Source organism: Nerophis lumbriciformis, linkage group LG06, assembly GCF_033978685.3.
Source record: "Nerophis lumbriciformis linkage group LG06, RoL_Nlum_v2.1, whole genome shotgun sequence".
Lineage (NCBI taxonomy): Eukaryota > Metazoa > Chordata > Actinopteri > Syngnathiformes > Syngnathidae > Nerophis > Nerophis lumbriciformis.
This window is the reverse complement of record NC_084553.2, coordinates 38,750,615-38,774,693: the sequence shown is the minus strand read 5'-3', so window position 1 is coordinate 38,774,693 and position 24,079 is coordinate 38,750,615. Positions and strand designations below refer to the sequence as shown.

At 37.9% G+C, this 24,079-nt stretch overlaps 1 protein-coding gene across 1 annotated transcript in view; it reads left to right on the top strand.

Annotated features, from left to right (window-relative positions):
* tspan15 (tetraspanin 15) overlaps positions 1 to 21,443 on the top strand; it is a 51,017-nt gene extending 29,574 nt beyond the window's left edge. Inside the window, exons 5-8 of the mRNA XM_061964270.1 lie at positions 2,305 to 2,424; positions 7,981 to 8,031; positions 10,474 to 10,590; positions 20,133 to 21,443. Coding sequence (XP_061820254.1) covers positions 2,305 to 2,424; positions 7,981 to 8,031; positions 10,474 to 10,590; positions 20,133 to 20,294 — 450 coding nt within the window. The 3' untranslated portion in view covers positions 20,295 to 21,443. The remainder of the gene's footprint in view (positions 1 to 2,304; positions 2,425 to 7,980; positions 8,032 to 10,473; positions 10,591 to 20,132) is intronic.
* The last annotated feature ends 2,636 nt before the right edge of the window (positions 21,444 to 24,079 follow it).

The following is a 24,079-nucleotide window of genomic DNA, read 5'->3' as shown; positions in this document are numbered from 1 at the left end:
CCCCAAAGAGTTAGGGATGCATGGGATTCTGGGTATTTGTTCTGTTGTGTTACGGTGCGGATGTTCTCCCGAAATGTGTTTGTCATTCTTGTTTGGTGTGGGTTCACAGTGTGGTGCATATTAGTTAGTAACAGTGTTAAAGTTGTTTTATACAGCCACCCTCAGTGTGAACTGTATGGCTGTTGACTAAGTATGCTTTGCAGTCATTTACGTGTGTAGGGCAGAGCCCGCATACAACATGTGACTGGGCCGGCACGCAGACAGTGTAGAATTGAGGACAACAATGAATGTATTCTATTTTGAAATAAGGCTGTAACTTACCAAAATCTGGAAAAAGTGAAGCGCTGTGAATACTTTCCAGATGCACTGTATAGGGTCAAATTATACAGGTCGCTGCTCGAGACAAGGTTTATAACACAGCTTTTCTTTGCGGGAAACATTTAATTGGCAACTATAGAGAAGTGGCCGCTAACACAGGTTTGACTACACACTTTCAATAGATGTCCAGAAATTGCAAAATTAGATGTGTTGAGCTATTTAAATTGTTTTGTTGGTTCATTGCAAACTTCTTGCACAGTTGCAAACACATAGGATGTATAGTGTTGAATAATTTTGAGTGCAACTAATTTTAAATGTAAATAATTTTAGCACATAACATTTAAAGGGACTGTTTTCAACAATGTATTTTACTCAGTAAAACCCGTCCTCTTACGGCTTTTCGTATGTAATTATGTATGTACGTAACACACGCACCGGCGTTAGATTTAGGTGTTGTTAGCTAACAATAGCAATTTGGATAGCTAGCGTTAGCTGTCATTGAATGTCTGCAAATTGTTTGTTGCCTTTCTTGGACTGATTTTGTATGTGTGCATGCGTTCCCTTGCGCATTCGTGTTGACGAGACCGGGTGAGTGATCGTCCTAAACCCCCAAATGATTATTCCATAAACTTTGTAATCGTGAAAAATATAGTCAATTGCCAAACAAATGTGTTTTGTTAAACCAGTTATGGTAACATAAGCTAGCTGGTGGTGTTCTTGTTATATTTTTTGCTTTAAAATGTTACTGTAAGGAAGTTGCAAACAGCACCTTTAACTAGATAACATGTATTTCAGGTTGTCGCTGTTGATATTATGCTATTGGATCCCCCTGTCATTTTAGACACATTTAGTACATTTACCGTATTTTTCGGACTATAAGTCGCTCCGGAGTATACGTCGCACCGGCCGAAAATGCACAATAAAGAAGGAAAAAAACATATATACGTCGCACTGGAGTATAAGTCGCATTTTTGGGGGAAATTTATTTGATAAAATCCAACACCAAGAATAGACATTTAAAAGGCAATTTAAAATAAATAAAGAATAGTGAACAACAGGCTGAATAAGTGTACGCCATATGACGCATAAATAACCAACTGAGAACGTGCCTGGTATGTTAACGCAACACATCATGGCAAGAGTCATTCAAGTAACTATAACACATAGAACATGCTATACGTTTACCAAACAATCTGTCACTCCCGATCGCTAAATCCGATGAAATCTTCTTCCTCGGTGTCGCCTCTGGTATGTCCTTTCTTTCTGCTGCTCGATTGCCGTTCTCTGCTGCATATTTCACTACGTCCAGCTTGTAATCTGCAGTATATGATTTCCTTTTCGGTGCCATTTTTGTTCAGTCCTTCTCAGTTTTTATAAGTTACCGCCAATGTTGATGTGATCCACTTTAATAGCTACGGCAGTAGCATATAGCATATAGCAGTTAGCATCCCATGACCCACAATGCACTTCTGCCATGACCCTCTTATTGGATGATGTGTGAGTGACGATTGCTGACGTGTGTGTGACGATTGCTGCCATTTGCTTCGTCTCTTACGCGAATGAGATAAATAATATTATTTGATATTTTACGGTAATGTGTTAATAATTTCACACATAAGTCGCTCCGGAGTATATGTCGCACCCACGGCCAAACTATGAAAAAAACTGCAATTTATAATCCGAAAAATACCGTAGTTTATAATATTGTCATTTTCGTGCCTATTAGGTTTACGTTTCAGGAAATTTTCCCACTGTCTTTTTTTTTTCCCCCCTAAGCGCTACAACCACCTGGAACCTAATTTCTAACTGCATAGAGAGACAAACACAGACTCATAATTACATGCAAATTGTCCTGTTAATTATGTTTGCGGCATCATGCCAAGCACATCAGAAACATTTGTTTGTCCTCTCAATCTGTTAGGTTTTTTTCCCTAACCCTCCTGTTGCTGTAACCTTCCCTCTTTCTTATCCTTTTTCTCTTGACAGTTTAAGTGCTGTGGTGGCCAAGACTATACAGACTGGTCAGTCAACATGTATCACAACTGTTCTTCAAAATCAAAGGGACCACTGTCCTGTGGAGTCCCATATACCTGCTGCATTACTGACGTAAGGAATACATTATTTTACATCAACTTATTACTTCATAATTTGATCAATGCATTTGCCAATTGCGGGAATGTTAAGTAAATCCCTCTGCTGACTCAAATGTGTTGCAAGATATGAATTTGAATATTGATCTATCTTCGTCTTTACACCTGTAAAAAGTGATGTTGAGTTGTTCCCTCCTTTTCAGTTGTAACAGCTTCCACTTTCATGAGAAAACTATTACAAGAGCTTTGTCTGTGTCTGTTGGAATATGTGTCCATTTGTGTTGTCGGCAGTACTGAGAGAGGGCATGTTGGTTTTTGATCTATTTCGTTATCCCAAACTTCCCCCCACCATGCCCATTAACTTGGTATAAAACAAGTGCATTCACTAATTTGCATGGATTATGCTTTACAGGCCATTTTCAAGCTGCATTCTGACAATCTCCTCAGGATGCACAGTTTTGTGGGCGGTCTTATTTACATGTCTCAATTTTTTATAGTATCTTCTCTGCGCTATCTTTGTTGTAGTTTTTAGTGTTTCTACAGCGAGTCTGACAGATTAGGCTCAAACTATACGCTACTTTGTATTAGAAATGGCAACAGCAAAGGATGCATGTGCATGCACGAGCCAATCTGCCCCACAACAAGAGGATAGTGAAAAGAAGGCGCTTATTGACTACACTGTCAGACTACAATGGTGGACTCGCGCAAAGCACTTTGGGCTCATTTATATCATATATGGCAAATCCGCTGATGTCACACTTGTGAAAAACGTCACACTTGATGCAAATTCCAAACGGTTTATTTGGCGGAAATATGAAGGGAGGCAAGATTGTTTTATACACATTTTCAATGCCTCCACAGTTTGATTTAAAATTTTCGGGAGCTATGCAGATCACAAATACACAACAGCAATAGTTATACAAAGTGTATTTTGAATAATACGACCCCGTTCAGAGGCCTAGTCAAAGGTTTCTTAATTTTCTACTATTGTCTGCTTATTGAAATCCATAATAGACGAGCTAGTGGATCAGTATTGCCTTCCTTTTTAGCTACCTCCCCCACTGAGTTGACTGAAAATTAATCCAGTAAGCGCTGCAGGGGGGGATTGTCAATCAGCCATTTTTAGTGCCATGGTGGGACAAGCAGTAACAGGCAGGCTATGTCGTTTTTTTTTTTTTCTCTGCCATTGCACTGTTGAAATTCGGAACCAAGCAATTGGTGCCATTAATGTGCATTAGTATACCCTTTCATTATGACTTATCAAATCAATGAGAGACAATCAAACCCACTCAAGGGAAGAAATCAGTTTAGCCTGTTTACTATCAGGGCAGTAAAGTATGACATGGTCATCATGCCTGAACATGTAGGTACATTACAATGTAATTGCAATTAGAATATTTACAATAAATGCCCAGAACCCGCCTAACATTTGTGTATGCCAGTATGGTAGCGGCCATAACATTGTGGAGTAATGTTTAAAATGCAGCTCTTAGGCAGTTTTTGCCCCCTCACAAAAACAGATGGATAAGACTTATTGTATATACACACCTGAACTATCCACATCAATTAGAAAATAATTGCAATTGTTTGCTGCAGTCAGGCTCATGCATTTCCTTACACAGTGACAAATAGCCATCATATGAAGAGCAAGAAGTACTGCCACGATCGATGCAAATTAGTTGACACAGGGAATTTGTTTTTGGTGGCTGCATCGTTTTACTGTTGACCACTTATAGGTGGCTAGCTAGCAGACAGTTTGGATCTGCTTTTTATTTACTAATCCTTACATTCATGGTGGCAAGATAAACAAAAATTTTTACGTGCAGACGTGAAATGTCTGCGAAATTACGGAAATCTGCGTTTTAAAACATTACATTTCGTGTCAAAATATCACTTTGGCGGTTTTTTTTTTTTAAAGAATCTTAGCAAAATTTGTTGAACGCTTGCCTTAGCTGCAAGTATTTGCTGTTCCTCTTGACTAAACGCCACAGTGATATGCAGGACAAGGAGACGATCAGGGACGCCAAAACAAGCTTGTGAGTTAGCATAGTTAACATCATCTAGCTATCTTACTTGTTGCCACCTGCGTTTGTTCTCCAAGCCACAACGTTGACGGCTTTCTACTATGCTGCTAACCATATATGGATGATTAAAATCCGAACACTGTTATTTCTGAACAAGTTGTAGTTCTAGAGCAATTATTAATAGTCAGCAAGGTATATTATTGACGTGACGAATGACAGAAATCACAACACCGGAAGTATATTACCCAAGGGGGTGTGGCTATAGGATAGAGTTGCCAAATGGTAAACGTTTTCTGAGTTCTCTGCATGCATGTTATATAATTTTACATTACATTTTCAGTGATCATAATAATGTTAGTAAATGATGTACTTAAAAAAACAAAGCATTCTGTTGTGCATTATATGGGACATGAAAGTGTCAAAAAGGCATCCAAAAGAGGTTGGTAGATGGGAATAAATCTGAAGGTAAAAAATTGTTTACAAATGCACCCAATTGCAAGAAATGTAGTCTTGATTTTCAATATAAATGATAAATGATAAATGGGTTGTACTTGTATAGCGCTTTTCTACCTTCAAGGTACTCAAAGCGCTTTGACACTACTTCCACATTTACCCATTCACACACACATTCACACACTGATGGAGGGAGCTGCCATGCAAGGCGCTAACCAGCACCCATCAGGAGCAAGGGTGAAGTGTCTTGCTCAGGACACAACGGACATGACGAGGTTGGTACTAGGTGGGGATTGAACCAGTGACCCTCGGGTTGCGCACGGCCACTCTTACACTGCGCCACGCCGTCCCTATATGTTCTTTTGGGGCTTGCGTAGCAGCACTTTTTGCCGATAGAAATGTTCCTTCTTTTTTTTTTGTCAGTTTTCCTTTTTTCTCAAAGGGTGCTCTTATGCCTATACATGTAACATTATCACTGGGGGACGCGAAATAGCTTAGCACGCAACACACTGAGCAGGCGGGAGCAGGAGAAGACGTGACCTCATGCTAATAACTAAGATAGCTGGAATGTAAAGTAGTAAACCACAGAAGCATAAGTGCTTGTACACCTAACAAAAGTTTAGCTTGAACCACGTTACAGCGAGGAGTAAACAGCTATCAACAGGATATGACACAATATGTTACCGTCAACAGCCAAAGGAGCAGCCTTTGAATCCTCTCACCTGTTTTAAAATGGTTCTATTATAATTCACTTTTGGCTGAATAATGTATTGTTATTGCTGCCTCCTGTGGTATGTATTGCAATATGGATTTTAGGCTGTATCTATTGCCCATCCTTACTTTGAATGTTAAAACGGGCTACTAAGACTTTTTAACGCATGCAAATGTAAACTTTAGAAAGCAACATGGCTGTGTGCCTGCCTGCTTTTTCACTGAGCTGATGAATTAACAGATTTTTTAAATCGGTCGTTTAAATTAGTCAACCAATAGAGGTCAGTCGTTGGAAAATTACTCGTTAGTGGCAGCACTAATGAAAGAGCTGGCACTCGCATAACCCGACTTAAGGGTTGTGTGCACATTTGTCCCCTTTGAATGACTTGTTTTTCAGTCAACCGTGAGTCAGCCACTATGTGTGTCGGAGAACTCATCACTTCACTAAGTGACCTGTGCATAAAATCGCCACATATGGGCTTCACGTCTGGACCCTGAGGTTTTTAAGGAGTGTCTTCCTTTGGGAAGCTAACTTTGCTCGTAATGGGGTTACCTTTTTCACATGACTATACAGTATTTGCTAGTTTAACTATTTTATTCCTGAACTGCTGCACACACACACTGCTATCAATTTTCAGACAAATACAACACATGGGTCTACTGCTAACAAATCTCAAATTCAACACAATAAATCACTTTGAGTTGAAATGTCTAACATGGCTCAATGCGTTCAACAAAACAACCACTTAGTCGTAACAAGCACGTGAATGTAAAATTGGTTGAAAAAAAATTGATGGCATCAAGCAAAATGTCTTTGCATGATTATGGGTGGGAAAACAGGTTGGCCATAAATCACTGACCGAGCATATAAACAAGCACTAAAGTTGCGCGATATAGACCAAATGATATAAATGATATAAATTTGGCCGATGATAGAGCTTTTGATACTATTGCCATATCATAATGATGCATTTTAATGACACATTCTAGTTGTCAGGCCAATTTGCCACAACAAGCGAACAGCCTTGAATCCTCCATGGGCGGAAAATAAACGGTTTCTTATAATGGAGGACAAGGGAGAGCTAAACATGCTGCACACACAAAAAGGAGAATACAAGATGCCATGCTAACCACTAAGCGAGAGTTCTTGAATGTAAACAGGGTGGGCAGCCAATTGATACAAATATCAACAATAACAATACCAAGTATAGTATCAGTATATGGTCGATACTACAGTGTTTAGATCAATATGTTTTACTAACACAAAATTGTTTTTCCAGTCATTTTTGTTATTGTTTACAGGACTTAAAATCTGAGCCAATAGTAGTCTTTGCATATGTTTATTTGTTTTGCACCATTTAATTTATTTTGCTAATAATATTGTATGTAATAAAAGGAAATTATTAAATAAAAGGAACATTATTAAAGTATTTAATTGATATTGTGAGTCCGGCATCCTGTGTATTATCTTTATAATTGTGATCAAAAATGTAATCAGTCAATGATGTCACAACAAAAAGTAACTAAAAAATTAACAGTGAATTAGCAAGTAGATTGATAATAGTTTTGTCAGCAGTTAAATTAGGAAACTTGATAACCCATAATTCATATTATAAATTATTTTCCAAATGATTCCATTCATCATCCATTTTCTACCGCTTGTCCCTCTCAGGGTCAATCGTGATATATCGTCATCGCAGGAGGCTGCAATATATATTGCAATATAAATTTTAGGTCATATCGCCCATCCCTGTGAATTTCCTTAGTATCTAGGAAAATGATAAAGAACAAATCTACCCTAATACACCTCTCACCCCTAATAAATGCCTGGTACTCTCTTCAGTTCAATTAAACAACTGTATATGATATCACTCTCTATTCCAAACTTAAAGAGAAGTAAAAGTATAAGTACATATTTTGTGCAGCCCTTTAAGATGTTCTGTTCTGCTTTGTAATGATTGTAAATGTCAACCGTGTCAGTCTTGCATCTTCTTTAAACTGACAAGTTTTTATAATCTTGGTGTTAAAGCTTTAGCAACAGGGCAACATCATCTGAGGTGTGTGTATTTATGCACTCACTCTCACTTTTTGCCTTTGGTATAGTTGTTTTTTCCCTCACTCACATGGAAGTATTTTACTGCAGATATTTGTATTTTTTGCTAAATCAATTTGGCCTGTGATTCCTGTGAGGTATAATGATTAAAAGCAGGGGAAGAAACAAGTCACACTGAATGCTTAATCCTCCTCCCCTCGTCTCTTTACCATATGGCCAGATTAGTGGTAGCTCATCTTGAGAGTTTATATGTTAATATTTCTAGCGGTCATCTTGGCTCACATTCATCTTTAACATATTTTTCAACTCTTGACCCCTTTCTCCTCTGCAGCCCACTGAAGTAGCAAACACGTTGTGTGGACACAAGGTGCTGGAAAAAGAGGTAAGATAAGGCTACAAAAGTGAAGAAAGTATTCCTAGATGTGATATAGACTGTTAGCAGCAGGATCATCATTTATAGTGGCAGTCAAAGGCAAATATCACCCTTGAACAAAAAATATCGAATCACCAGTATTAAAGGGGAACTGCACTCTTTTTGGAATTTGCTTATCGTTCACAATCACCATGAAATAGATGACGACGAATGTTTTTTTTTTTAATGCATTCTAAATAGTAAATAAATGTGATCAAAAGTCTGCTTACAATCGAGCCGATTGGAGCTGCTCTATTCTGCCTGTAAAGCCATTAAAAAACATCAAAACACCTCCATTAAGGTTTTATATACATGCTGTAAGTATATATGTAATGTAGTAACAGGCACATTTATAATAACATTTAATATTTACGTATTTTACTCATTTTAAGCATACACCGCGCATTAAATTCAAAAACTTACCACAACATACGCTTTTTTTGTACATCAAGCCAACAAACATGATAAAACAACACTTACTGTACAAGGTCTGCTGTCATTGGGACGCCGACTGCTAGGATGTTCAAATATTCCCATTTACATGAAGAATGACTCATAATCCTGGCAAAGAAAAGGGGGGTGAAACCAAGCGTCCAAGTGTACCAACTTTTCGGAATAAGTCTATGATTTATGATCTACAATAAAGTTTGACGAGCAAGGAAAAGAGGAAGCAGCTGATCAGTCGATCATGTCAACATTGGCACACAAGCTCGTGATCACGGTGCCGCGATAGTTTGTCTGGATTAGCGCTTATAATAACACTACCTCTAATACGTGGTTAATGTTCAAGTCATGAAATGTAAATGTAATATTGTTGGCGGTTTTTGATTGTTTTTTGTTGGGTTTTATGGGAAGACTAGAGTACCTCTCATTGGCTCCGCTGTAAGCTGACTTTTATTTGCGTTTGTTTATGAGTTAAAATACATTTACCAAAAAAAATACATTCGTCATGTGTTTCATAATTATTGTGAATGTGCAAAATTCTCCCCTCCAAAAAAGTGAAGTTCTGTTTTAAAGGATGTTCATTTAGTTGTTTGATTTTATAGGAAAAAAGCAGCTAACAGACATGACACAAAACTATAGTCATTTTAAATGACAACGTTCGGGCTTTAAAAACACACAAAAATACAGTAACTTCAATTTTCAAATCAGAGTAAAAAAAAATTTGCAATCACTCAATTCTGAGGAAAAATATAACTAACCAAAAAAACACAACTAGTACTTTGTTGCACCACCTCTGGCTTTGCAGGTTGGAGTGTTATAAATAAATGATAAATGGGTTATACTTGTATAGCGCATTTCTACCTAGGTACTCAAAGCGCTTTGACAGTATTTCCACATTCACCCATTCACACACACATTCACACACACATTCACACACTGATGGCGGGGGCTTCCATGCAAGGCGCTGTCATCGACCTTTTTTTTTTTTTTAATTTCCACCACAGAATTTCTATTTGTTTAGACACAAACGAAGATTTTGGCAAAATGATTGTAAGTTATTTTTAATGTTTAATATTAAATATACTTGTTAAATAAAATTTCTGCTTTGTTTTAATGAATACTTAGACCTACGACGCTACTGTGTTTGAAATGTTATGGTGGTACTTGGAGAGCCAAGTGTTTTCTGAGGTGTTACTTGGTGTGAAAAGTTTGAGAACCACTGCACTCAACGATTACATTGTAGTGACGCAAATTGTTTATGAACCACAAAATGTGTGAAGTGAAGTGAATTATATTTATATAGCGCTTTTTCTCTAGTGACTCAAAGCGCTTTACATAGTGAAACCCAATATCTAAGTTACATTTAAACCAGTGTGGGTAACACTGGGAGCAGGTGGGTAAAGTGTCTTGCCCAAGGACACAACGGCAGTTAATAGAATGGCGGAAGTGGGGATCGAACCTGGAACCCTCAAGTTGCTGGCACGGCTACTCTACCAACCAAGCATTTTGATTGATTGATTGAAACTTTTATTAGTAGATTGCACAGTACAGTACATATTCTGCACAATTGACCACTAAATGGTAACACCGATTAAGTTTTTCAACTTCTTTAAGTCGGGGTCCACGTTAATCAATTCATGGTACCGCCCAATAAAATTGTTTGATGTTTTTGCGTCACAAAGTGTATAATAATCCTGAAAAATCAATGTTACCATTTCCCAATGCAGTTTGCATGTGGATAAATAGCTTGATGACATACTTATGGCGTTATCCTTAACCATTATAGTGCCTTGAAATGTAAAGCCGGTGGTTGAAATAAAATAAAATAAAACCTAATACTGTATTTATGTAACACTTGGGGGTGGGGGGGAGTTTACCAAATAAGCGCTATTAGGTGCAAGTCCATCTTTCCTCCTTGTCTGATGTTCTCCTACTATTGTCATTCCTTCGCTGTCACTACCTCGTTAGCGGTTGGACCTGATTGACGAAGTCTACATCAGAGGCTGCACCGACGCCTTCTTCATCTGGCTCACGGACAACTATAAGATCATAGCGATACTATTACTGGGGATCCTACTACCTCAGGTATGCACACACGCACACACACAGTATGCGTTTACACACAGTATGCTTTATGCTTTTACTGTGTGATTTACACAGATGCTACTCAAAAGAGGCTGGTTGTTAAAGTGAAGTATTTTTTAAAGAGGAACAGGGTTCTATCACCCCGCATTTGTAAATAAAACAATTCAATAAAAGGCACTTTCCTTTATTTAAAAAGGATTAGAACTGGAATGGTCAGGTTGTCTTGGAAGATGTTTTGCTTCTTTAGAGATGGCTTCATCAGTTCATGTTTAAGGCTAGATAGGACTAGGGCTGTGTATTGTTTATATTTTAACCGATACAAGTACAAAATCTATTCTTTAAAAATGGTGCCAGTGCTTAAACGATGCTCAAACTGGTAATACCTCTTTTTTTTTTTTTTTTTTTTTTTAAATGCACATTTTTGTTTAAAAAAAAAAAAAGAAAAAGAAAAAAAAAAAGGCCTTTTTATTTTTTGTGACTAATGCAAAATTGCTGTTGTTGTGACTACTGGCCAATGCTGCAGTGCTAAAGGTATTTTCAGGGCTAACGTTGGCGTGTTTACGTCAGTAATAAAGTTTTAAAAAGTGTCAGACTGTGTGCTTCTGTCAGGACTCTACATTACTTACAAGACGTTACTGCACAATTTCACTGCCTAGCCCTTGCCCTTGCTAGTGTCTGAGTCTGCATTCACTTAGCACCAGAATAAGGCACCAACCAATAGCTAGTTTTCTTTTTGGTGTGGTACTACCGTGTAAATCTGCATCATGGAACCGGGTTTCTGTGCCCATCCCCAGATGGTACAGCTCTAGTCTGAGGGGACAGTTTATCCAAAGTATTTATCCTCTTAGGTCAGGGGTCGGCAACCCGCGGCTCCGGAGCCGCATGCGGCTCTTTGATCACTCTGATGCGGCTCAGCTGCATACTTGCCGACCCCCCAATTTTTCCGGGAGACTTCCGGATTTCAGTGCCTCTCGCAGAAAACTCCCGGGATTACGGTAATATTCTCCGATTTTCACCCTTACAATAATAATAAGGGCGTGCCATGATGATACAGCATTTATACATTTATACAGTTTTTTGTCCAACAGGACACTTGTGTACCACTCAGTGTTTAAATACATCTTTGGAACAATTGATGTTTTTAAAGACAGACACATAGTTTCAAGGTTGAGAAGTTTCAGGCCCCCATATTCATACTCATTGTACAAAACCTTTCTTTTAATCCTTTCTGGTTTGCCGTCCCAGACAAAATCGAAGACCCTCCGCTCATATATCTTAAAAAAGTTTTGTGATGGAGCTGGTAATGACAAAAACAAATAAATAAATTGAGAAATAATTAACGAGTTGACAATAGATATTTTACCATACAAGGTTAAGGATTTCCCTTTCCATAATTGCATAATTTTGTCCAGCTTTCTTAGTCGATTATCATAATTTATTGAGCCTAGGTCTTCCAGATTCTCTGGGACAACAACACCAGGTATATTAACTGGACCATCTGTCCACAAAACAGGCACTTTGCATTCCATTCGAAAGGACGTTCCCTTTAGTTTTCTGATCCTTAACATTTTACATTTATCATAATTAAGCTGAAGGCCTGATTGCTGTGAAAATATGTCCAAAAGATTAAGAAGGTTCCGCAAACAATGAGGATTGGGGCTGATAAAGAAGCTTGTATCGTCTGCATACATTATTTTACTTAAAATATTATTATTAATGAGCCCTTCAATATTTTTATTCAATGTAACTTTAATCGCCAATATTTCCATAGCAATAATAAATAAGTATGGAGACAAGGGGCACCCTTGTTTTAGACCTCTTAATAGCGGTATTGTCCCAGAGATGTATCCACTGTTAATAATTCTACAGTTAGTTTTATTATATAGCGTCTTGATCCAGTGTAATAATGAGTTGCCAAAATTGAAAAAAACTAAAGCTTTTACAAATAAAATCTACGCTAATTTTGTCAAATGCCTTCTCCAGGTCAGCTACAAAAATGAATCCTCTTTTATTTTCCATATTATAATTTTCTATAATTTCTAATAACTGTCTTAATATTGTTTCCTATGTTTCTTCCTTGTAGGAAACCTGATTGATTTTGGTGAATAATATTTGACAAAACAGACTTAAGTCGTGTAGCCAAACATTTTGCCAGTATCTTAGCATCGTAACACTGAAGTGTAATTGGCCTCCAATTTTTTAGATAAACTGGGTCTTTGTACTGACCATTTATTTCATGTTTCAATAGTAAAGAAATAAGACCTTCTGTTTGAGTGTTAGACAAAAAACCTGTTTTATACGAGTAATTAAAACTAGAAAGCAATGGTTTCTTAAGCTCTTCATAAAATGCTTGATAAACCTCAATAGGTATTCCATCTAATCCTGGGGTTTTCCCTGGATGAAAGGATTTAACAGTTTCCACAAGTTCTTCCTCTCTAATGAGGCCTTCACATGAATGGCTTTCTTCTGAATTCTTGGGTGTTGTTAGCTAATAACCATTTGGATAGCTAACACCCCGCCTTCCGCCCGAATGCAGCTGAGATAGGCTCCAGCACACCCCGCGACCCCAAATTGGACAAGCGGCAGAAAATGGATGGATGGACTGCAAATTGTTCGTTGCTTCACATGAACTGCTTTTTTATGAGTGCAGGTGCTCCGTGCGCGTATGTCTTGATGAGACAGGGTGAGTGACCACCGTAAACACCAATCATTTTATTTGGACCGGTAAAAATGTTATTACATAAACTTAGTAATTGTGAAAAATATAGACAATTGTAAAACAAATGTGTTCTGTTAAATAGTCGGTGCTGTTTTTGTTTTTTTGCTTTGAAGAATGTAACAGAGCAAGTTGCAAACAGCCTCTTTAATGGAGGTCAAATAACATAACATTTGCTATAAAAAATGCACTAGAGAAGCCACAAAATTTGAAGTGGTCTAGGACGACTGTGTATAAAACAGTGACTTTTTGGACAACCTTATTAGTTCAGTTGTGAAGTCAGGTTGTGATCAATTTAATTCCCTGAGAATCCATTGTACTGGATGAATTTTCAACCGTCTGACACACAACAGGATGGCGAAGTGGGATTACACTTATATTGCCCTCAGTGCCGCTACGACTGACAAATGAGTCTTCTTTTGTGAAATGCATTTCATGCATAACGGTTTCATTTACGCTTGGTAGATTAAACTCTTTTGATTAGGCAGTCTATTCGGGAGAAAATAGATGCTGCATTACAAGAAATGTATAGTTTGTAATGTGTCAGTTACTAAACAAGAATATCAAACTAAAAGTACAAACTATACACTTTTTTATTTATTTTATTTTGTCTATCATTCACAATCTTTGAGAGAAAAGAACACATTTTCTTTTATTTTATGGATTCTAACCTTTTTATAAACGCTAGCAAGTCAGCTAACAACAGAGGTAATGGGATTCGCTCTATTCCGCTTATAAAGCGCTCTGAAAAACATCAAAAAACCTTCATCAACGTTGTGTATTATTCCGTAATATGTAATGTAGTAACAGTCACATTTATAACATGTAATATTTACGTATTTTGGTGTTTTAAGCATACAGCGGCATATTAATTTCACATCCGCGTCACATTTGCTACTTCCTTAACAAATACTAATCATTGCAGAATTAATTTGAGCCAACGACTACTACTTTGGGACAAATGATTATCCAGAACCTTATCTTTTTGAGTCTTAATATACGAATGATGAGCTATGAGTTTTAGAAGCTGAGTGATAAGTTAAAGTTAAAGTACCAATGATTGTCACACACACTAGGTGTGGTGAAATTATTCTCTGCATTTGACCCATCACCCTTGATCACCCCCTGGGAGGTGAGGGGAGCAGTGAGCAGCAGTGGTGGCCGCGCCCAGGAATCATTTTTGGTGATTTAACCCCCGATTCCATCCCTTGATGCTGAGTGCCAAGCAGGGAGGTAATGGGTCCCATTTTATAGTCTTTGGGTTTGAACTCACGACCTACCAATCTCAGGGCGGACACTCTAACCACTAGGCCACTGAGCAGGTAGCTGGTGCTGCTGCTCTGCTCGCGCCAATAGCTACATGCTAGCATAAATGCGAGCTCCATCCACAACAAGCAGAGGAGAACGCAACGCTGGCAAAGTTTACTGATTCAATGTAAACAAAAGTACCACAGTTAAGGTAAACATATGCCTTTGTTAAACAAACAGCCACAGCATGTAGGACAATACCGTTGTACAATACCTTGGAGAGGCACAATTACAGCAAGGATACACCAACTGTACTACATAAACAAGAGCATTAATTTTCAACTACAGACTGAATGTGAGTTTATCTTGCTTTCTGAACAACGTTGGATATCTGTAAGTAATCACGAGCTAGGGTCGCATTGTACCGAAAAAAGAGATCAGCATTGACATCTGAAAAAGGTAAACAAGCTTGATTGTTTAAACTAGGCAAAGTAAAGAAGAATGAATTGTACACTATGTTAAGTTGCATATGAGTGTGTCTACTACATTATCTATTAGTAACTGTATCTTGTTTGCAATATTGCAAAGACTTTCAAAATGTGCACTTAATTTTTACTATCCTTACTGTAATTTTTACTATCCTTACTGTCACCAAGTTTTGAGCAAATCAATGACTTGCAGTTCAGTAAAACATTTAAAAAACGTTCTGAATATTCTCACTAATTGCATTCATATCCAAATATTGGGTATTTTCCTAAGCAAATAACCCATGATTAATCGCAGGTTTATTGTGATTAATCTTATAAAAAAATAATTAATCACTTGACAGCCATATATACAGTATATATCTATATAATGTCTCTCACATAGCATAGCATAACATATTTGTTATACTAAAATTGACAAATCTGGTCTTTTGGGTTGTCAAGTTGTGCAATATAGCTGAACAGCGTGCCGAGGAAATAACTAAAGTACACTGTACTGTATGTATTAGCGGGTAAGCTCAGCTCGGGGTATCATGGTCTACCACAAAAGTAGTTTTTAAGTATTTATTTTCGAACATGGCGCAGGAGCAAGTACGCTTACTAACGTGTTTAATTGTAACAGTAATTCAGTCATACTTGCCAACCCTCCGGATTTTCCCGGGAGACTATTATATACGTCTCCGTTATCCATTGGTTTATCTATAACCCTTAAAGTAGGCAGGCACAGAGCTATTTCTCAGCGTTTGTTTATTCCAGCCGGCACAATAATACACTGACACACAACATCCGGATTCCCATCATGCATTGCTTCAAAACTATGGCAAGTAGTAATGTCCAAAAACATAACAGACGAAGCAGAAGAACGAAGAAGAGACATAGCGACGACGAGTAAGAAGAAGTATGCATGCAAAGTCCAAAATGATTGGAAAAAATAATTTCAGTTCATCCAGGACAGCTCGAAGTGGAAGGGGTATGCTGCCTGCAAATTTTGTAGATCAAACTTCTCCATTGAACACGGTGGCCGAACGGATATACTCATTCATGAACTATATATATATATATATATATATATATATATAAAGAAATACTTGAAAATATATACACCCCTCCCCCCATCTCCCAAATTCGGAGGTCTCAAGGTTGGCAAGTATGAATTCAGTACAGCATGAGTCATTTTGAAATATTGGCTTCAGCCTACTTATTGCTGCATAGAAGTCCTAATGGTTAGCCTGCAGATGGCGCTTCCAAGGTTTTTTAAATTTTTGCCCAAGAAAATCGAGCTACTGGGTTTACAGGTTATGTTGTCTACTGCGGCAAAAGGTGAAGTGCGTCCATATGACTGGTGTAGAACACGTATTGATGTATTGAGTCTTGCTTTTACGGGTGAAAAATCAAAACAGTGTGCCTTTCAAAGTTGCTAGTTCTGATTGGATACCCTTCGTGCTTTTCCACCCGCCCCTCTCCCACAAGAAACTGCGATTGGCTCATTTGTACCAACCGCTTAAAGATCAGAATCAGAATTGTTTTATTGCCATTGTTTGAGATTGGGTTCACAAATTAGGATTTTTTTCTTGATGAAATGAAATATGATTGAATTTCGTTGGTCAACATTTTTTTGTTTTAATTCTTTGACTAAATTGTCAATGTTGTCATTGTTTTAATCCCCATATCGTTAACGTTGACGATAATGAAGACAGCAGTTTTTAGTCGTCAAAATGAACACTGGTTGAATGTCAAAGTTGACCAACTTCTTGGTTTATGGCCACAACCTTCTACTGTATAAGTGTGGCATTATTTATAGTCTAGAATTTACTTTTACCAACTCAAAAGTGATGCAGCCGTTCTCTGGCTCAGTAGCTGCATAAGCTAGTAACCTCTTTGTGATCACAGCGCCGCTAGAAGTAGTTCCTCTGTGTTATCGCGTATGAAAACAAATTGATAATACTTGGTTAATATTCAGGTCACAACATGGAGTACTGGTGGTGGTATTTGGATGTTTTTTCTAGGGCTTTATCGGTGCAGAAGATTACTCCCATTAGCTGTATTAGCAACCTCGTAGAATGCATTAAAAAAAGAAATCTCTTTGTCTTACAAAGGGATTTTAATTGATACGCAACATTTCTAAAAATTGCAGTTCCCTTTTATGGCTCCTGTCTGTTTTATCTGTAGGTTGGAAGATAATCAGATGTTTTACGAAGTCTGACTTTCTTGTATACCACCAGCTCAAGATTATAATTTTTAAAACAAAGGATTATTGTTGTGTATGAATCCATCCATTCAAATGCTGCGGCAGGCCAAGACATGAGGTTATTGACAATTGATGGCACGTCTGGCTGAACAAATGCACTTGTGTGTCGTTATCATGCCATCTCATGAATAGGAAACAGGCATTTACTTTCAATGATGGATTTCAGGTTGTGCAAGACATTCCAGGTATTTCAGGTATATGAGTTACAGAGATCCAAATGACAACAAGGGTATTCATGATGAGAACTATGAAAGTGACAAAACAGGACGAAAATGACAGAACTTATAATCAACAAAGTTTTCCCGCAGGTTCATCCACCACCATTTTCCCAGGCCATAACTGCCAGATTTGGATGTACTTACTGAAATGAAAACAGCACTCCCACATTGTTACCCACAGCCAATCAGTGCAGTGCTAAGGTGGCCAATCACATGCATACACCATTTCAGGGAATGACAAAACAGAAGTTTGGGTGCTACAAAATTTTATTTCTTTTTTTTATCTATTAAATATGAATACAATGAATAACAAGCATCTAGATTAAATCCATTTGGTACACCAAGTTTACCCAGAAGTAGATTTATATGGACGTGGGCTTGCAGGTAAACACATTTAGAAGACAGGAGTAACGGGAGCCTTTACTACAATTTAAGTTTAAGTTAGCCAGGATCTCTTCTTTGGATTAGTTGATGCATAAAACAAACATTTAAGATGTAGAATGTGCCTTACTACGAAGCTGGACAACAACTTTATTAGTCAAGTGAGAATTGTCATATATTGTCATGAATGTGTTCAGTTCAGGTTAGCAGCATATCAAAAAAATAAAGAAAAGCAATGCAGCACCGAATTTTACTTCAGCTGAGGAGCTAAGAGCAATATTGAGGCGACAAATGGAAGGTAGGCCTCGCTGGTAAAGCTATCATCATGAAAATATCAAGAAAATCAAAAGAGTGTTTCCTGATCTCGGCAAATCCTTGCTTTTAATTTTTAGTATCTGCGAGGATCTCCCAAGGGTTGTCAAGGAACGATTTTATAGGCTCCAATCTCTTATTGGTCATTGGGCGATGCTGTTGACTCTAACCTTGTATCATCAAAGCTAGCCTGCTCCCGAGCAGCTCCACCACCTAAAATACCTGCCTTGAAGCTACCCAGCTTCGTAGCACTGCTCAGTCAATATCTTCCATGTTTGTGCTGGTTAAGCCGAAAAACAAAAGAGATCTCGGATAAATTTATATGAGCAAGGTTTGTCTATAGAAGCTTGAGTAGTAAAATTGTTTGTACCTGACAAATTTTGGGTACCTTGCCTCTGCAGCCTTCATCAGATGTGTCACGTGATGTTGTGACGTCGTCTGTGATAAGTTATATGGGTCATGTACAAACAATTTTACTGTTCAGGCTTTTATAGACGAACCGTGTTTATATAAATATTATCAGTAGGTAAAATGAACCTCTTCCATACTTGCCAACCCTCCCGGATTTTCCGGGAGACTCCCGTAATTCAGTGCCTCTCCCGAAAACCTCCCGGGACAAATTTTCTCCCGAAAATCTCACGAAATTCATGCGGACCTGAGTGACGTGTCGACAGCCTTTTCACGTCCGCTTTCCCACAATATAAACAGCGTGCCTGCCCAATCACATTATAACTGTAGAATGATGGAGGGCGATTTCTTGGTTTCTTATGTGGGTTTATTGTTAGACAGTTTCATTAACGTCCTCCCAGCGCGGCAACACACAACAGCAGTCACGTTTTCGTCTACCGTAAAGCAGTTCGTCTGCCGTAAACAGCAATGTTGTGACACTCTTAAACAGGACAATACTGCCATCTACTGTACATGCATGCATATGTGACAATAACATCTACGGCTTTTAGAGAGTGCAGTGCACAACTGCGCACACAAGGAGACGAAGCAGAATGCATCATCAGAGAGGGTGTTCAGCATGGTTAGAAAAATAGTGACAGAGAGTAGAACAAGGATGGACAATTCAACCCTTAACTCAACAATGAGTAGATGAGTGTTATGTGTGTGTATATGTGTAAATAAATGAACACTGAAATTCAAGTATTTCTCTTGTATATATATATATATATATATATATATATATATATATATATAGCTAGAATTCACTGAAAGTCAAGTATTTCTTATATATATATATATATATATATGAAATACTTGACTCCTCCCCTCTTAACCCCCCCCCTCCTGAAATCGGAGGTCTCAAGGTTGGCAAGTATGACCTCTTCACTAGATCCTGGATATTTTCAACCTAAATATTTTTCTTCGTTTGTATACTTGGGTAAATGCTGCATACCACAGGGATTTGCCAAAATTCAGTTTATAGGGTTGTTGTTCAACTTTATGAGATTTGATTAAAATACATATACAACGACAAACAATGTTATTCTTTTTTTTTTTACTAAAAAAACCCCCCCCAAAAAAACAGGTATGTTTTTGTGTTTTAATGTTGGTTTCAAATGAAAAAAACATGGTGCACGGTTTGGTGTCATTATTCAATGTTGATCTTTTTTAAAATGTTTTATTTACTTTTACCCTTTTTGTTTATTTAATGTTATTTTGCTGGCTAGTAAACCTCGGTTCAAGTTCAATTCAACCAAAAGGTGTCTAAGCTACTTTTACAACAACATTGTCCAAACCTAGGGATATTGCTTTGTGCATTGGGAACAGAAGTGTCTGCTTTTTTCTCTAAAAATATATTATTTTGATATTAAAAGTCCACCTTGGAGTGTAATTCAATGACTTTCATTCACAAATTGTATTTACTTTGCCTGATTTTCCTGTGGACGGTCATGTCAGGTGTGAACCCTTCCATTTTGTCTCCCTAGTTGTTTGGTGTAGTCATCAGCTGGTTGTACATCACTCGAGTGGAGGACGCCATTAGCGAGTACAGCCACTACACGGATGGCCTTCTGGCCACGAACAGGAGAGGAGCCAAGAAGCAGGGCCACATGTCCAAGTGGTTCATGTGTATGCCTGAGATCGACTGATGAAGAACAGCAAACTGACAGCCGAAGCTCGGTTGTATGATCTCAGTCAGGCAAATATCATCTCAGACGTCTGTAGAAGAGATCTCTTCTGAGCTCCATTTAGGTGCTCTCAGCTTCACTGTGCTCAGGGCCAACCACCATTAAGTGACATGCTGAACAAATCAATACTACCCGGTACTTAAACCACCCCCACCTTTCAACTGTTGCTATACATTGCACTCTATTCAATGATAATACTGTTTAAATGCTGCAGTGCCAAATACTGAGGCAAGAGCTGAAAACGCTCATGATGAAAATGGAAAAGTGTACTTTATCAAAGAGAATTATGTACACATTTTGGTTTACACTCGACTGATCTTACTATAACGTGCCTTTTAACATTAAGTGAAGTCCTTTTAAGGAAAGTGGGTATTCCAATCGAACTTTCAGCAAATCCTGATTCAACTTTTTACCAAATATTAAGTATTTATGCAGTAGTTACCTTGTTTCCACACAGCACTCCTTTTGTAGAGCATGTGTTGATTGTAATATTTCACTTCATTCATCTCAATCTGTTTTTGTATACAGTAGATCCCTGCTAGCGCGAGTAATTGAGACGCCCAAACATAACTAAGAAAACTTGGATTATGATGCTGCCTCTTATACATACACCATTAGGGATGTTGGCTCGCGACCCCCCTCCAAACCGCCAGCTACTCTCACGATCTCCAATTTTGGATCAACACTTGCAATAAAAGTGACGGTTGTAACATATATATGTGATTCCTCTTTAGATTCATCCCCATCGCCCTTAAATTACCATTGTTCGCTCAAGACCAAGGAAGCTAACAAGCTAAAGGCATAGAAGCTAAATTCCAGGTTTAAGCCCTAAAACATGCCTCACACACACGTATTACACATATTTTAAACAATACATGAAACATTTGAAATTTCGGCTGTGAGAGAAGGTTTTTCTCCACACTGTCTGTTAATTCCAGTAAGGACTTGCGATCATGTGTGTTCTCACCTCGCTGCAAGTTGTGAGACTGTATTTTTTGGGATGCAAGTGCTGCGGGAAGCTACTGTAATTTGGATAAAACTGTGATGTAGGATGTGATTTTACCTATGATTTTGGTTGTATGAAATGAATAAAGTTTGATTTTGATGTTTCTTGGAAGGGGGTATTTACTGTAAAAGTCGGAAGTCACAAAAGACATTTTTGATATGCATCATGCTGTGTGCGGAAAGATGTCATCCTGGGTTGCTTAGAAACGGCTTAAAGTGGTCATATGATTATTTTAATCTCTATTTTTAACACTTTCTTGTGGTCTGCATACAATGTTAATAAATTTTGCTATTTAGACCCTCATAAAGCCATTTTCTGGATGTCTTTTGATAATTAGCCAACTTGTGGGCAGTCTTATTTATATGCAAAAGACGTCCTCCACGCTTTGCCTCCTCCAGCTGGCTGCGATTGCTTGGTACGATTCTTTACCAAAAAATACAAAATAACTATATACTACTTTCTATTCCAAATGGCAACAGTGGAGAATTTTAGCATCCAACTATTTATGAACAATTCAGAGCCTGACTTGCAGCAAGAGCAAAAGCAAAGAAGACTTAAGAAACGAGATTAAAGCATCTCAAAAGTTAATTTATTAGCTTTCAAGGGTATACACTACAGTGTTAAACTTGTCTCCCCCTATTTGAAAAAACTATGTACATCTAAGCAGGAATATTACATTATACATTGCTGTTTCTTATCTGCATTTAATCCGGTTAAGATAATTAATTGCTCATGTAGCGTTACATATCATTTGATATATGTATATGTCAGTGACGTGCAGTCACTAGAGGCAGGTGAGGCGGGGCCTCACCTGCCATCATGGAAAGGAAAAAAATGTAAAAAGAAAAAAATATATATTAAATTGTTAAATGTATCCAGTGATTATACTATAAAGTTATTTTCCATTTAACTTCACCAGTTTTAGATTATTTTTATTCAAAATCACTGAATTTTCACATTTGCCGTTCAAATACTGAGAAGAGACGGTGCGGTGATCAGCAGCCAGTCGAGGCACGTCACTCAGTGCCTCAACATGGGCGGACTCGGCTAACTGCTGGTCTGCTGTGCAGTGAGACCGTATTGCTATATGAACTATATTATACATTTCCATAGTTTAGATAGCTGAGGTATATAATGTACAGTGTATTTTGTCAACAACTGTATGTGTGTAACGTATTTCTTGTGCTGAGCGATCATAAAACGGCTGCAAAAGACGCACTGGCTGAGGCTCCAGTAACCCCGCCTCCTGCACCCCCGCCGTAGAATTTGCACCCCCTGACGGGAGTGTTATATCAACTAAAGCCCACACTTAAACTTTCCACGTGCAAGATTGAATCTATTTAAAAAAGTTATTTCATAAGAAGCCAAAAAGTGCAAAAACAATAATGTTCGTGTTGGAGGAGTTGCGAATGACTGCTGGGCCACAACATTAGGTACACTTGCAGACTGCAGGTGTATCTAATTCACAACTCCTCCAACACGAACATTATTGTTTTTGCACTTTTTGGCTTCTTATTAAATAACTTTTGTAACCTATTTTTATGGGCTTTCCTCTTTGTGATGTTAAGTTCCTGTTATGCGCTGTTATACAGTATATGCCTTGAGCTCTTATTTTGAAGGCGCTAAGAGCGGAATTTTGACACGTTGGAGTGGAGCGGAAGTTTTTGAAAGAATGTAAATAAAGTGGTCCTCGTGTAAACTGGAGCATCCGTGTTTGTTATTTTGTAGTTTCATACAGTATAGGCAGTGTTGGGTTAGTTACTGAAAAACAGTAACTAGTTACAGTTACTAGTTACTTTATTTCAAAAGTAACTCAGTTACTAACTCAGTTACTTACACCAAAAAGTAATGCGTTACTGTGAAAAGTAACTATTTAGTTACTTCTTCTACTTTTTTTTTTTAAAGCTCCCATTAATGCCCTTTTAGCCTTCATTTTAGTACTGTTATTGCACTGGAGAATAATACAATCTGTTGATCAACTTGACATGCATTTGCATCACTGAACTCTGCTAAGCAATGTGCTCTACATACAACACACAAAGACAAAGATATGTTTCAAAGGGCCAATTTATTTCAGGCCAGAACAAATTGACAAAACTATTTTAAATAGCTGCAACATAACATACATAAGTAACAAACAGCATAATAACACTAACACTAACACTAACCACGTTAAACCCAGATTCCGAACTAATAAAGGTCTTAACTCATTCTCTTTCTATGCCACTTCAATATGGAATGCACTCCCAACAGGTGTAAAAGAAAGGGCATCTCTATCCTCCTTCAAAACCGCACTAAAAGAACATCTCCAGGCAACTACAACCCTAAACTAACACCCTCCCTTCCACATAATACCTCTTCGGATTGTAAATAATCAAATGTAGACACTTTTTCTTATACTTTCTGATCTCTCTCTCTGTGTCCACTACTTGCTGTGCATATCCTACCAAGTCAGTCCTACACTGTTTCAATGTCCATTTCTCTGATGATGCAATTGTTGATGACTGAAGTGTTGATACCAACCAAACCTAACCCCCCCCCCCCCATCCATATCCCACACCCCGGATTGTAAATAATGTAAATAATTCAATGTATATACCCTGATGATTATCTTGTGTGATGACTGTATTATGATGTTAGTATATATTTGATAGTATATAACTGTATCTGGACCCCGACTTAAACAAGTTAAAAAACTTATTTGGGTGTTACCATTTAGTGGTCAATTGTACGGAATATG